The sequence below is a fragment of the Apiospora aurea genome (genome assembly GCF_038362705.1).
Source record: "Apiospora aurea strain CBS 24483 chromosome Unknown utg000002l_segment0_segment0, whole genome shotgun sequence".
In the NCBI taxonomy this organism is placed as follows: Eukaryota; Fungi; Ascomycota; class Sordariomycetes; order Amphisphaeriales; family Apiosporaceae; genus Apiospora; species Apiospora aurea.
Window position 1 is genome coordinate 4,155,915 of NW_027117389.1, and position 16,397 is coordinate 4,172,311.

General features: G+C 39.1%; 2 protein-coding genes across 2 annotated transcripts; one reads left to right on the forward strand and one right to left on the reverse strand.

Moving 5' to 3' along the window:
• Positions 1 to 13,513: 13,513 nt before the first annotated feature.
• On the forward strand, positions 13,514 to 14,982 carry PG986_003656 (uncharacterized protein; the record flags this gene model as incomplete). The annotated part of the gene is made up of 4 exons (XM_066839878.1): positions 13,514 to 13,599; positions 13,796 to 14,197; positions 14,373 to 14,523; positions 14,638 to 14,982. 4 exons carry the CDS (start codon positions 13,514 to 13,516, stop codon positions 14,980 to 14,982), a joined length of 984 nt encoding a protein of 327 aa, XP_066704942.1.
• Positions 14,983 to 15,035: 53 nt separating this feature from the next.
• On the reverse strand, positions 15,036 to 16,252 carry PG986_003657 (NAD(P)-binding protein; the record flags this gene model as incomplete). Its single annotated transcript, XM_066839879.1, has 3 exons — positions 15,036 to 15,038; positions 15,432 to 15,991; positions 16,039 to 16,252. The coding sequence occupies 3 exons, from the start codon at positions 16,250 to 16,252 to the stop codon at positions 15,036 to 15,038; spliced, it is 777 nt and encodes a 258-aa protein (XP_066704943.1).
• Positions 16,253 to 16,397: the final 145 nt, after the last annotated feature.

The following is a 16,397-nucleotide window of genomic DNA, read 5'->3' on the forward strand; positions in this document are numbered from 1 at the left end:
AGGCTTAGTTATTAAACTATATAATAAAGATTTATATTTTTATATACCGCGAGGTTTATAGTTTATAATAAATCCTTACTTTTTTTAAAAAATTTATTAAAATAAATAACGTAGTTTACTACTACGCGATGTATATTATTTAGCGACGCACCTTAATTTAATTCTAATATAATTAAACTTTAATGCGTAATACTTTTATAATTATAATGCTTAATTAATCTTAAAGAAATCGGATAATTTAAATAATTTAAACGATATAAAACGGATTAAATTAAATAAGTTAAAAAGTAATAATAAAAGCTTATAATATACCCGAATTAAGTTTACGCTATTAAATTTACGGCTAAACTTTAAAACGCGAAATCCGACCGAAATAACGTAAAATAAATCTAATTAAAAAAGAAGTATTTTATAAGTATATAATTAATTTAAATATTCGAGAGATACCTCCCGATTTCGTTAATATAAAAAATATAACTAATTTCTTTATCGCATCGCGCGGCGGCGATCGCGTTGATAAGTATTAAATTAGGCGCTTTATTAACCGTAACTTAAATTTAAAGATTAAAATAAATTATCGGTATAATTATTAAAAAGCTCTTTATAAAGATTTTAAAGTTATTTTTATATAATTTACGTTAGTCGCGAATATAAAGGCGAAATACGGGATTATTAACGAAGATATTTAGAATTTATATATTAACACTATAAAAAGTATGGACGAACCCCCGCACGTAGGCCGCGTACTGCCTAAAGACAGTTAGGTATCGAGTAATTTACGGCGAGGGCCGAGCGGTTATCTATATATATAAACGCCTCGATATCGCTAAGCTGGAAATTAAGGCAGGCCCCGATTAGGCTACCGTTACGATACCGAGGGGAAAAAGTGGCCGCTTTACCGTATAGTTTATATATTCGCTAATTTAAGAAACTTTTCGGTAGCGGAGCTCTTTAAGCGACCTCGATACGACCTCGTACCCCGGGCGACATTTACTCGTCGGAGATTTTAATATATACTACCCGTTTTAAAACGTATATAGCAGGAAATCGTACGGAATAGATAACCTTTTTACCTTTACGGACTAATAGAATTTAGAGTTAGCCACGCTATATAAAGAAATTACGAAACGACGCTACGAATAAAAAAATTCCACGTTAAACTTAGTTTAAATAACACGAGGAACGATAATTTTATATAAAGGAAACCCTGGTTTAAAAGGTTTTAATTATAGGGCGCAGGTCGTCCGCGTTAAACTAGAAGTTAACTCGTTACGAGGTAATAAAATAAAAGTAAAGGAATAGAATTAAACGATATTAAATAAAAGGTTAGCACGGGCGGAAACCGGAGCACGTTTAACCGATATCGCCGAGTTAATAAACCCGGAAGAGCTAAATTAAACTATCGATAACTTTATAAGCGACTTACGAAAAATTATTAATATAGCAGTTTTAAAAAAAATCCCCTATATTAATAAAAATACGCTTTAATAATTACCGGAGGTCTAAAAAACGTAAACTATAACGAAATAACGATACTGAGCTTATTTCGCGGTATTTTCGTAATATATTTAAAATTAATATACCGAATCGAAAACGGACTTAAAAAGAATTGTTTAAAGGGCGAAAACGAAAAGTTAGCGCTACGTAATCGCCGCTGCCTTTTACGATTTTAAGATATTTTAATCGCTCGAACGATAAAACCGATTACGGAGCTGGACGTTATTATAAATAGCGGGAATTTTAGAATTATAACGTAGCGAAAAAACTATTATCGAGGCGCGAAGCTATAACGAGAAAGCTACGCTTTTTTCGGAAAGGTTTTTTTTAACTTAAAAGTCGACCTTACGAATTTAAATACCGTACCGAATTACGCCCTTAGCCTTATTTTTATCGAGGTAAAGGTAACGGCTAAAGAAATAAAAGATATTATTAAGTAAACGGGACTTTAAAAAGCTTTAAGGGAAGACTTTTTACTTATTAGCTTTTTTAAAACGTATAGGGAACCCTTTTCCCGGACGTTAGCCGGCTTAGCGACAGCGAGTTTCCGGCTTGCTTACTTTTTAAACGTTTCCGTACGGTAAAAATTATCGTAATCTTAAAACTAAATAAAATAGTAACCGAAAAATAGATACTTAGTAGATAAAGACTTATTTTATTATTTAGTACGGTCGGGAAAGTAATAGAAATAGTTATAAATTAGTGAATTACCGGAATAGTCGAAGAATACTCGTTTTTATTTAAAAGTTAAATAGAGAACCGAACGCAGCGGTTTATTAAGTTAATTATTCGATTAATTATTAACGTCGTTTATATAACGTAGTAATAAAAGGGCGTCGCTTCCCTTTTTAATTCGATATTAAAAGCGTTTTCGATATAATTAACTATAAAAAACTAATTATTATATTCCGCGAAAAAAGATTGCCGAATTAAGTTTACCGATAAGTCGAGAGTTTTATTACGGATAAATCGGTTTACCTTTATTTCGACGGTAAATCGTTAAAAAGAATTTAGCTCTACGTTAGTATTTCGTAAAGCTCCCCGTTATTACCGATCTTTTTTATTCTTTATATCGTTATATTATACGAAGAATTAAAAGCGTACGAGCAGCTTATTATCGTCGGATTCGTAGATAATACGAATCTTATTACTATAAAACTAAATCACGTTATTAATTATCGAAGCTTAAAAAAAGCCTAGGAAATATATAGCCGTTAAGCATACACGAAAAGGATAGAGTTCGAACTTAAAAAAAGCGAGCTTATTTATTTTATTAAAACGCGAAAAGCTTATACGTTATAAGTACGCCTTAAAAACGTTATTATAATATTAATAATTTTTACGAGATTCCTCGGCGTTTAGCTTTATTAGAAACTATAATAAAAAGACTATATCTTAAAAATTAAAGCGAAAATAGTAACTTAAATATTAACTTTTACTAAGCTCGCAGCGTTAGTTTAAGGATGTTCGGTACGAAGGGTAAAGGAACTTTATACGAAAGTAATACGCAACGTACTCGTATACGGAGCGTTAGTTTAATATAAAATAAGCGATACCGAAAAAAGGCTAGCCTTTAACTTTATAATAGTTTAAAACTCTTATTTCCGGACCGTAATAAAAGTATATAAAGTAACCCTTTAATACTACTTAAAAATTAAAGCGGCAGTTCCCCTCCTCGATTTTTATTTAAGTGCGAAAGTAACTAATTTCGAGATACACATAGAGGCTACCGGGAAGCTATAATTTTTACGCGGCGCCTATATAAAAACGGTAGAAATTATTAATAAAAAACGTAGCGTAAAAAAAAAAAGATAAAAAAGACCCTAAAAGGTTATTAATAAAGCCCTTACGATTTTATAGCTAAGCGACGCTTAATTAATGTTAATTAAATAATAACTAAATAGTTAAACGGTCGAATAAACGCTTAAAAAAAATAGGAATAAAAATAGTTCTATACCGTTATTTCGACGCGAGGCCGCCGCGAATTAGTTATAAAATCGCCGCTAAACTAAAAAGCGTGCTATCGTTACGACGATATATTTAAACACGAAGCATCGGTTTTAATATAAACACGCATTAAAAAAATAAGGCTTAAATCGTTCTTATTTACCTATCGGTTTTTAAACGTCCCGACGCCGCTATATTACTACGGTAAAAAACGGGAAACAGCTAAACACTTAATCTTATACTATAAAAACTTCGAGGAAAAATAAGAATAGCTAGTAAAACAATTAATACTTAATTCGCTGCGAACTCGTCGCGATTTAGCGGCGCTTACTATAAAAAAAATACGGCGAAGGTTATCGTAAAGTAGTTTTTACGGACCGGTTAATTACCGTTATATAAGTTAATAATAGAAATTAAGGGACCACTTAAACCTAAATAATCTCTTTAAGCCTTAAAGCAAGGGTTACTAAGCTAGTGGGTAAAAACTAGCATAGTAACGTCGAGCACGTAAAATAGATTTTACAATATTAACAGCGTGTATTTTTAATTCAGCTTCGGCACGGTTTATTACACGAGGAACTAAATAAATATACCGAAGGCCTTCGGTATACGGCGTACTATTAATAATAATATTTAGAATTTTAACGAGACCGGCTTTATAATAAATATAATCGGATTAATATTTATTATAATATACGCTAAGCGGCGTAGAAAGGTAAAATCGGTTTAACTTAGTAATTAGGAATAAATAACGGTAATTAAATATATTAATTTATAAAGCTAATATATTTCGCCGTTTTTAATCGTTTAAAACTAATATTACTTCGCGAACTAGTCTCGTAAAACCGATTTACTAGGTAATTAAGTAATTAAGCCGACTTTTAATAATTAAATTAATAACGAAATAAGCCTAAATTAAATTAAACATTTCGATAAATATATTAAATCGTAAACGAAAAGTCGCTACCGCCTTTTAATTTTTAACGGCTACGAGAACTATATTTCGGCCGAATTCGAAATATATTACTAAAATAACGATATTATTATTATTAGTATACTTCCTTATTTATCGTACTTACTTTAACCTTTTAATATAATACTTTATTCGCTTTTAAAGCGTGTTTATTCGAAAAAAATCGAGCTATTTATTAAGGCTTTTATAAATTATATTATTAAGCTTAAGTTTTTTATTATTTTTAAAGCCGTATATTTTATTATTTTTACGGAAACTAATATTAAATCTAGATTCAGCGTATTTAGTTTAGTACTTTATAACCTTAATAATATAATTAATAAGCTGAATGTGCGTTTCCGGACGCTTATATTTAACTTATCCCGTTTAAGAACGGCTAATACCTACGACCTTTAAACGCCGTCTAACCTTTAATAAATAACTAAACACTCTATTTATATTAAAAAGAGGGTGTTTACCCATTAAGGAAGCTTTTCGATACCGATTTTAAATATAGTAACCTAAATAGCGAAAAGTATAATTAAAATAGTTTATAAAATAACCCTTATATATAATAAAATATATATATTAAAGGAGGATAATTTAATACTTTCTAAGCGCCGGAGAGCTAAAAAATTGCGAGTTTAGCTTAAAAAAGCCCTTATTATTAAAATTTTTTAATAGTTATAAAACAAAAAGGTAAAAAAAAGCGTTTAACGCTTAATAAAAATAAAAATAAAGGTTCGTCGAAACGAAAAGCGACCAGTAAAAAGCGCTATAATATTTACGGCGAAATAGATTATAATACGCGAATATATAAAAAAATATAAAATTAAGCGAAAAATCGAATAATAAATAGTTTTAATTAATTTTAAGCGTTATAATTAAATTAATTTATATAAAAAGGTTTAAAAGTAAAAAAGGTACGTCGTTAAGTAATATACGTCGCGTAGTAGTAAACCACGTTATATTATTAAGCTCGAGTTTTTTATCGTTTTTAAAACCGCGCATTTTATTATTTTTATAGAAACTAATATTAAATTTAACTTTAACGCATTTAATTTAATACTTTATAATCTTAACGAAGTAAATAATAAACTAATTATACGTTTCCGAACGTTTATATTTAACTTATCCCGTTTAAGGACGGTTAATACTTACGATCTTTAAACGCCGTTTAACTTTTAATAAATAATTAAATACTTTATTTATATTAAAAAAAGTGTTTACCTATTAAAGAAACTTTTCGACGCCGATTTTAAATACGGTAAACTAAATAACGAAAAATATACTTAAAATAGCCTATAAAATAACCCTTATACGTAATAAAATATATATATTAAAAAAGGTTAATTTAATACTTTTTTAAGCGCCGAAAAGTTAAAAAATCGCGAATTTAATTTAAAAAAGCTTTTATTATTAAAGAATTTTAGTAACTATAAAACAAGAAAATAAAAAAAAGCGTTTAACGCTCGATAAAAGTAAAAATAAAGGTTCGTCGAAACGGAAAGCGACCGGTAAAAAGCGTTATAATATTTACGGCGAGATAAGTTATAATGCGCGAATATATAAAAAAATATAAAATTAAGCGAAGAATTAAATAACGAATAGTTTTAATTAATTTTAAACGTTATAATTAAATTAATTTATATAAAAAAGTCGAAAAGTAAAAAAGGTGCGTCGCTAAGTAATATACGTCGCGTAGTAATAAATTACGTTAAAGTTAATTCGGCTATTTATCGGTAAGGGCGGGTAATGTACCGTTACCTTTATTTAATAGTGTTAACTACCTTATTTAATAGGTTTAACGCGAGCGTGGCGCGGGTAGTTTTAAACGAAATTAAATTAAAAGTATAAAAAGACTGTTTTTTTACGACTTATTACTTATATTAATAAAAGCGATTAACGTGGTTTACCACTACGCGACGTATATTATTTAGCGACGCACCTTTTTTTATTTCTTAACCTTTTTATATAAATTAATTTAACTATAACGTTTAAAATTAATTAAAACTACTCGTTATCCGATTTTTCGCTTAATTTTATATTTTTTTATATATTCGTGTATTATAACCTGTTTCGCCGCAAATACTATAGCGCTTTTTACCGGTCGCCTTCCGTTTCGATAAACCCTTATTTTTATTTTTATTAAACATTAAACGCTTTTCTTTTATTTTTTCGTTTTATAACTATTAAAATTTTTTAATAATAAAGGCTTCTTTAAATTAAATTCGCGATTTTTTAATTCTTCGGCGCTTAAAAAGTGCTAAATTAGCTTTTTTTAATATATATATTTTATTGTATATAAGGGTTATTTTATAAGCTATTTTGGTTATATTTTTCGCTATTTAGTTTACCGTATTTAAAATCGGCGTCGGAAAGCTTCCTTAATAGGTAAATACCCTCTTTTTAATATAAGTAGAGTACTTAGTTATTTATTAGGGGTTGAACGGCGTTTAAGGGTCGTAGGTATTAACCGTTTTTAAACGGGATGGGTTAGGTATAAGCGTCCGGAGACGTATATTTAATTTATTAATTACCTCGTTAAGGTTATAAGGTATTAAATTAGATACGCTAAATTTAAATTTAATATTAATTTCCGTAAAAATAGTAAAATACGCGGCTTTAAAGGCGATAAAGAACTCGAACTTAGTAATATAGTTTATAAAAGCCTTAATAAATAGCTCGATTTTTTCGAATAAGTACGCTTTAAAAGCGAATAAAGTATTATATCGAAAGGTTAAAGTAAGTATAATAAATAGGGAGGTATATTAATAATAATAATATCGTTATTTTAATAATATATTTCGAATTCGGCCGAAATATAACTTTCGTGGCCGTTAAGAATTAGAAGGCGGTAGCGACTTTTCGTTTACGATTTAGTATGTTTATCGAAGTGTTTAATTTAATTTAAGCTTATTTCGTTATTAATTTAATTATTAAAAGTCGGCTTAATTATTTAATCGCCCGGTAAATCGGTTTCGCGGGATTAATTCACGAAGTAATATTAACTTTAAACGATTAAAAACGGCGGAATATACTAGTTTTATAAATTAATATATTTAATCGCCGTTATTTATTCCCGATTACTAAGTTAAACCGATTTCGCTTTTTTACGCCGCTCGGCGCGTATTACGACGAGTATTAATCCGATTATGCCTATTATAAAACCGGTTTCGTCGAAATTTTAAATATCTTCGTTAATAATCCTGTATTTCGCCTTTATATTCGCAACCAGCGTAAACTAGGTAGAAATAACTTTAAAATCTTCGTAAAAAACCCTTTAATAATTATACCGATAATTTATTTTAGTTTTTAAGTCCGGGTTACGGTTAATAAAGCGCTTAACCTAATATTTATTAACGCGGTCGTTATTACGCGACGCAGTAAAAAAATTAGCTATATTTTTTATATTAACGAAATCGGGAGGTATACCTCGAATATTTAAATTAATTATATATTTACGAAGTACCTTTTTTAATTAGATTTATTTTACGTCGTTTCGGTCGGATTTCGCGTTTTAAAGTTCGGCCGTAGATTCGATAACGTAAAATTAATTTGGGTATATTATAAGCTTTTATTATTACTTTTTAGCTTATTTAATTCGGTCCGTTCCGTGTCGCTTAAATTATTAAAACTATTCGATTTTTTGGGATTAATTAAACATTATAGTTATAGAAGTATTACGCGTTAAAGTTTAATTGTATTAGAATTAAATTAAGGTGCGTCGCTAAGTAATATGCGTCGCGTAGTGGTAAACCACGTTATTTAAAGATTATAAATATTTAATATATAAAATATAGTTTCGAATAAGCATAATGTTATAAAGTAATATATTTTAAAGTTTTTATAATATATTTTAAAACAATAATAATTAAAAGGCTTTAAAGGGTATTTTTCCTTTAATCGTAAAGCGTTAAAATTCTATATAATATACATTAAAGTTTTATTTTCTTTAACGATATTAATATAATCGATTACGGGTATTTTAAACTTAGTTAAAGTTATTAAAAGCCGTTTTAATATATTTTAAAAAATCGGTATAATTAAAGAAATTAACGATACCTTTATAAATACGAGGTAAGATTAAATCGTAAACTCGGCCCTTTAAACGGCCGGCTATATATATTAGGTAAAACGTAAAAATCGGGAAATAATCTTCGTTTTAAGTTATTTTACTATATATTTAAATAGAGAAATAGTAGAAATTTTAACGAGATTCGTTAAACTTTATTAAGTTAAAAAACTTTTTACTTTTAATGGGAAATTTAAAACGGCGGGTAATAAGCGGCGTATATAATTTCGGTATTAAACTTATAAATAAATTAATATTAATATTCGGGGTAAAAGTAGTCGAGGGGATAATTACGGTAAAAGTAGCGGTAAAAAGGGCTAATATTTTTTATATATATAATTATTTAATAAACTTATTTCTCGAAAACGATTTATTTTAATAAGTTCTTTTTTAATAGGTTATAATAGCTTATTTTTAAGCGAACCGGATTTACGTATCCGTAAACTAAACGTATATATTCGTAAGTTTAAACTTTATTAAATTTAATTTAATTTTCAGCCCGTTAATATAATTGTAAAAGTTAAGGTTATATCGAAATTAAGCTTTTAAATTAAGTACGATTACGTTTTTAAATATATTAAAAGTATAAATATCTATAAGGATATCGAGCTGGGTAATTATTATAGCGATAAGTCGCGATATTTATAAAGAGAAGTTATATAATATTATAAGCGGTAATTAAATATTAAAATAAATAAAGCGATATCGGTTTTATTACTATAATTTTTTAAATAATAGTAATTATATAATAAAAATATAGCTCGAAGAACTATAAAAATAAAGGATTAAAAGTAAAGGGTTTTAAAAAAAGATATTCTCTAAGTATTTATACGTAACGTTAAGCTAATCGGCCCGTTAAAAGCTAAGGGCTTATCTTAATATTTAAAGCCGTAACACCCGCTTAAATTTTCTTAGTAAACCTTAATTAAAATTTTATTATTTAAATAGCTTAATAAATAAAATAGTATAAAGATTAAACTATATATATTCGTAATAGTTTTAAAGTATTCTCGATTTTTAAAAAGAGATTATAATTTTAAGTAATTTATTTAAAAAGTTATATTAATTCGTATTTTTCTAGTAACTTATATATAATACTATAAAACAAGTTATAACTACGTTAATAAATTTAGTTAATTTTACACTTTAATTATATATTTATTCTTAATTTTAATGCTATTTTTATTAAAAACAGGCGTATTACTACCATTTTTCGTTAATTTTATATAACACTAGTAAGATATTTAATTTAGGTGGGAAAATATGGAAAATGCGGAGGCGCGAAGAGGGGGAGGGCGCCAGAAGGGGTTGCATCTTAGATAGCGTATCCCTCAATCGGCTGCGGCGATGAAACAAGAAACGTCGCCAAATCCGCTGCTCGGTTATCTTAGCCCTTGATGCTGGCACGTATTGACAGTTCCACGTATTTGCACGGCCACAGGCAGTTGTGCCGGGAACGGACAGAGCAGGCAAACAAAGGACATGGCTCAGGTGGTTCCTATTGCAGCACTGCAGTACAACAAACTGTCCAGGAAATGCGGAATGGCATATATCCCTGAACTCGATGTCGTTCCCAAGGCAATCGCAAATCATACGGTAGAAGAAATTGGGCAACAACCTGGAAACCAATGCTGCCAGGTCTTGTGGCATAACGAGCGACTCTAGGGAAACTTTAGAGCTGGTCGCCACAGGCATATCTCCCACTACTGGCCAAGATATGATGTCGGCTGATGATGAAAAGTCCGCAGGTGATTGAGCTAGGAGGCCATGTCTCTGAACGAATTTCGACAATTCACGAGTTAAATTAGTATCATGAGAAGGACTTGGTTTGGGTTTCCACCAAGCGTATATTTCCGTCCTGGTAAATGTGCTACAGCAGCAAAACTGATGTAGAGAGAAATGCGAAACATTCTGGGTTCTCCCAGGAGCTTTCCAGTTTTTTCGCAAATTCATGGAAGTGCAATATGTATGATCAGCACCAATAGCCAAGCGCATTTTGAAAGCCGGTCGACCAGCCGCAGAGACCAAGAGGGCAGTTGCCGACATTGGCCCCCAAGGCGCATACGTTCACTACATCTTACTGCACAGAAGATGAGGGGTAGGTGCCATGAGAGCGGCCTCCTCATAGGTTTTAGAGGCTATGCTTGGCCAAGCCTTAAGTAAAGTAGCACAAAAACGTCAGCGGGAAGCGGTCGGGAAGCAGAGCTGGTAAGGCCTGCGGGGATACCGCAGCTTTAATAGATCAGGCTTATACATGCCGCAAATCGAGTGGTAGGAAATTCTCCCGCGTAGGGAGTCGCTTAACAAAGGTTCTGGTCCGCCAATGGGGTGACCCATCACCAACCAACAATGCGTTCAAGGCAAACTCACAAGCGCCCAACGGCCAAGGGCCATGCGAGATCACGTTCCAGGCAGCGCAAACGAATACCCCGCCCGTTCCTCATTCTGTTCGTAAAAAAAGCCAGCCGCAAAACATAACGCCTTGACGAACAGTCCATTTCCTTCACTTCCGCCTTATCCTATCCCGCAAACATGTCGACAGGGCTAAAGCCTTTTGGAACAAGATGCCGGAACTGCATTAATATCGATATTGATGATACGATGCTGAGGGGGTGCTCGGCAGAAATAGACAATGGGCGCCGGTTTACGAAGTTCCGATGACTTATTAGGCTATAGCTGGGTCATAATAGTCTATCGTTATCTTGGCCGCCATCTGTCATTCCCCAGAGATGTACTTCCAGCATTTTCTGGTGTAGCAGGCATCTTCGCTGCTTCCAGGGGGAACGATTACTTGGCCGGCATATGGGGGTCCGACATCAGTCGAGGTGTACTCTGGGCTTACGGTCTGATTCGGAAACCCCCATGTCGGACGCTCGAGACCCTTCTGCGGTCACTCCATAGTTCAGATTCATACGTCGCGCCGTCTTGGAGCTGGGCGGGCCGTCGTGGCATCTCCTTCCTGGTTTTGTTAGAGCTAAGATTACCTGGAGATTCATTGCGACGCTACAAATGCAACAACAGTCATTGGTAACAACAAGTTTAGGCGATGACCAGAAGGACATCTACTCCCCACAGGCCATACGTGCCACATTGACCGCATACTCAGTTTGTGGATGACGGTGGAGTACAGGAGCAGTATCATTCTGAGAGCAGGTGGCACGTCAGGTGGCACGTTTGAATCTTAACACGACAATGGTGCCGTTGAAGCCTTTTCCTTTCAGCAGGATATCGAAACGGTCAGAGTTGTTTGAGGACAAGCCCCTTGGCGGTCATTGCCCGGTATTCATTTCACGTTTCACTGCTCTAGATCTTCATTGGTGCGGTCCCGACTCCCAGTCTCAAGCCCGAGGTACATCTCAGGGCTCAGAGCCCCTTTTCTTTTGTTCTCCATTACAGAAAGGGGGTTACGAGCTGGAAGGCAGAGCCTCGAAGACCTCGCGCAGGTATCCACAAAATGGAAAAGTCGTGGTACTTGATAATATACATGCATCTCCATCACTACGGACAAGCCGTCACCACTAGTCGATCGATTACCTGTAACTTACGATCTAGATAAGGATGTGGTCAAGATCTCCATAAATCGTGATGGGCAGACCCAAATAAGCATAGACGAGAGCCACGAGACAGCGGTGATGGTGGGTATCGCGTACTTTGTAAGTACCAGAAGTAAGGGGAACACGAGGTAGCAGTTGGGCGCTGGGCGTGAGTAATCCCCAAAGTGCACTTTGTCCAGACGCCGAGCCAAGAAACCCACATCTGATCGCTTGGAGGTGGGTGGGTGTGCAGACAGTCAGGCCTCTCTTCTGGGCCGGCTCCCGGGTACACTTTTACATGGGGGCGGCTGACAAGTGCGTGGGTAGGCAAATACCGCCGCGTCGGGTGGCATGGGACGCTGCATCTTTTGGGTAGCGAGCTCTATGCAGAAGCGAAGTCATTCCGGATTGTTACGCGAACACGCGAGACAGGGCGCAGCCCGGCTTTTACGGGGCGATAACGCGAGGTTGCCAGCCCAGCGCAAGTCTGATGCGATTTCCAATCGTTTCGCCTCAGACAAACTGGGGTAAAGCTCTGCATTCCACTGCTTTGCCTCGCGAGGCGGCCAGGTTGCCAGGTTATTGAGTCATGGCTCTAGATGTGATTGGGCACTGGAAGCTGGATGGGCTGACCCTCCTCAATGGATTTGGACAAGCATTGAGGCATGGGGTGGGAAGTAAGCCCGGCAGGTATCCGAGGGAGGATATTTGAAAAGTACTTACTCAAGGTATCTATTCCCGGGCTTGGGTCCTCCGACATTTTGCTTTGTGGCCAGTTACCCTGCTGGCACTCTGGAAAGCGAACGAGGCTCTCGCGAGAATGGGCGGGTTTTATGGCCATGTCGCAAGCCGCCTTGCCGTGTCCTGCCTCGTGCGTCCCGTCGGCCAGAGGTGAAGTAAGTTCTAATATCCCCGTAAGGCATAGGGCCGGTGGGGTTCGTCGCCATTTCAAGGATCCTGCTGGGTTGGGGGTTGGGGTTGCACCAAACTATCGAATCAGGCAGTTACTGACAAAAGCTGGGAAGCTGGGGCCAGCGTGGATTGCGATTGGCGCACCGATTATTACCTGCAGGCTCTTATTAAGCCATCCGTCATCTTGGCGAGCCAGAACAGTCGACGTGGGCAGCCACACCGTCGTACGGTGCATGGTGCAGATATGCAGCACACAGCCTTGCGAGCAGCATCATCTTCGCGGGGTTGCCCAAGTCTCAATCAAGCCCGGGTCCCCCGAAGGTGTGCAGCCAGCTGAAAGGGAACGAGGGCTTTGGTTTGTCGGAATCAGTGCACCTGAAAAGAAAAAAGAGGTAGAATAGAACCTGAGAGGACCGGATTGAGCCATGTAGCGGCTGTGAAAATAGAATACGTGTAGGCCATGACGGCGCCTTCTTCGCATAAGCCCCGTTGATTGAAGGGACCTTGCGTCAAAGCCGTCCTCAACTATACCGCTTCCAGAGCAGGCTCCAGGGCAGCCCACCATAACGGCCAGGGGGTACGGCGAAAAGGACCAGGATGGGCCTGGCGAGCGGATCAACAAATGAGCTGCGGTCAACTTTCCCCCCTCAAGAAGAAATCCTGCCGCGGCGTTTCTTTATTTTGTATGCTTTTCCCTCTGAATCGAGCAATCTCCTCCTCTCTTTCCCCGGATGTCGTCCCCAAGAGATTGTCGCTAACAAACGACGCGTCCGTGGTTCTCCTCAAAATCTATTGAGTCAAAGCTGTCAACCAACAACACCCAGCTCCCGCCGCCCACTATGCTCCCGTCACTAGCAGGCCCACTTCTCGCGGGCCTAGTCGCCGTCGCAGCCCAAGCAGCACCGGCTGCGGCCGCGGCGACGACGACGACCAGCACCACCCCCGCCCCGCTGACGATGGCGACGACGGCGGCGGCGACCAACCCTCGGTCCTCACCATCACGCTGCAGGCGCTGACGACCACCTTCACGCCGCCGCCAAAGTGCCAGGAGAGCCATCTGTCCATGATGTCGCCGCCCGGCTACCAGATCTGGATGAACGAGCCGATGCCCGTGCCGGGGCCCATCACCGGCGACTGCTACCCGCCCGAGTTCATGCAGGGCTACACCAGCATCGCCAACTCGTCAAGCTCCATCGCGCCCTTCTTCAAGCCGCTCATATGTCCCGTCGGCTGGTCCGTGGCCGAGGAATGGGAGAATGGCTACATTGTATGCTGCTATGAGTAAGTGCACCGAAGAGCTGTTGTTGCTGTTGCCGCCTGAAGGCAAGGGGCTATATCAACGGCGGGAAAGAATGGAGTGCTGACCTGATATGTCGCAAACCAGTGGCTTTTTCTTCACTCCTCCCGAGACGACGGCGGATCCCGACAGACCGGGCTACGGAGGGACGTGCTATAGCCAGTTCGGCGTCGGCAAGACGGTCCCCGTCACCAAGTACGGCACGGCAAACATCAGTGGCACGGCGATGTTCCCTGCCACTCGGTTGGAAGACTCAGCCTATGGACATCCGATGGATGGTTTCAAGGTCGGTGCTGGATCGGGCCAAAGCGTAAGTACTTTTCTTCTTCTTCTTCTTTTCGCGCCCTCCCTTCCTCTCTTCAATGATCTGCCACGAAAAGCCGTTAAGTACCTTGGCTAACAATGACTCTTTCGGGACGGACAGCAAGGTCTCAACGGCGGTGCAATCGCGGGCATCGTGATTGGCGTGGTGTTGGGTCTCGCCGCCATCGCCCTGGCCGTCTTCTTCCTCCACCGCCGGCGCAAGACGAAGCAGCAGGCCGCCGCTGACAACAACGTCGACATGCCCCCGACTACGGCGTCCCCGGAGCAGCCGGACTGGCCCAAGGAGGTCGACGGCAGCCCCAACGTAACGGAGCAGCCATCGCCGTATACCCAAATGTCGCCGCAGCACGAGCTCCAATCGAACGTCTACCGTGCAGAGCTGTGGAACACGTCACCACACCAGGAGCTGCCTGGGAGTTTCCATGGGCACGAGATGCGTGGTTAGACGAACCTGACAGAGAACTTGATTTATTAACAAACTGTATGAGGTGGGATCACTCACTGGGGGGTGTTAGCGTTGGTTGCCCCTAATAACCGCTACTTATTGAACTGTACCTTGAGATTCCTGTGTATGAGATATTATTGAACTAGAAAATTTGATACCCAACAAAACAGAAGTATTAACGACCCGCGTGACCATCCGGTGTGACAGAGCTCTAGTTCTTTATATGCTCCCGTCGAAGGAGAGTGTTTAAAGTTCATCGAATCTAAGACGTCTGATCATAAATCAGCCCACCATCTCTCAACGTCGTCTGATAGTTCGGACAAAACTAAAGAAAGTAATAAAGCGAACCCAAAAACTTTATCTAGAGCGTCATCCGGAACTTGAGCACGTCCCTTTTGACTATATCCTCCCGCTTCCCCCAACTCCTTCATATCCCAATTCGCCTCGACGTAGCGCCCCGAAAGCCACTCCCGCCTTTCCTTCGCGATCCACACAAACGTGTCCCCCGGCAGCTCCGGCGCATCGACCAGCAGGTCGTGGTACATCGCCGGCATGTTGCTCGCGAGCTCGGTGCGCAGACAGCCCGGGTGCACCGCGACGGCCACGAGCCCGTGGTCATCCGAATACTCCATCGCCATGAACTCGGTGAGCCGGCACAGGGCGAACTTGGTCGTCTGGTACGCCGACATGCCCGGGACGACGTAGTTGGCCGCCTGCGAGCCGACGTTGATGACGGTCTTGGTCGTGGCGGATTCCAGCACGAGCGGCAGGAAGTACCGGGAGACGCGGTACAGGCCCTTGAGGTTCACCTCGGCGCACTGCAGCCAGTCGGCGGCGGCGCCGTCGGCCAGCGGCTCCGTCGCGCTCAGGAAGCCCGCGTTGTTGACGAGGACGTCGACGACGCCGCCGAAGCGGTCCGCGACCTGCTTCGCGGCGGCCTCGACGCTGGCGGTGTCGGCCACGTCCAAGGCCAACGCCAGGACGTCGAGCGTGGCGCCGCCGCGGACGTCTTTGGCTTCCTTCGTCAGCTCGGCGGCGAGGTCCGCGGGGGAGAACGCGCGGTGATGACGAGGCGCCGGCAGCCGGCGCGGACGAAGCTGAAGGCGGTGGCGCGGCCGATGCCGCGGGAGGCGCCCGTGATGACGACGGTCTGGGCCGAGAGGTCGGCCTGGGACGGGTCGATGAAGGGGTAGGTCTCCGAGTGGCGCTTCTGGCAGAAGGCGGACACGGCCGCGACGTTGGTCGCTACTCGCTCTGGTGGGGCGGGCATGGTGACTGGTCTGACTGAGTAAGAATATTACCTGGGTATGCGTACGTGCTTAGTGTAAGCGGGGAGAAGCCGTTGTTAGAGAGGTCCTCTTGGGGCTTATATATACACTTATAGATCCCCCATGGAAGAAAGACGCATAGTCGGT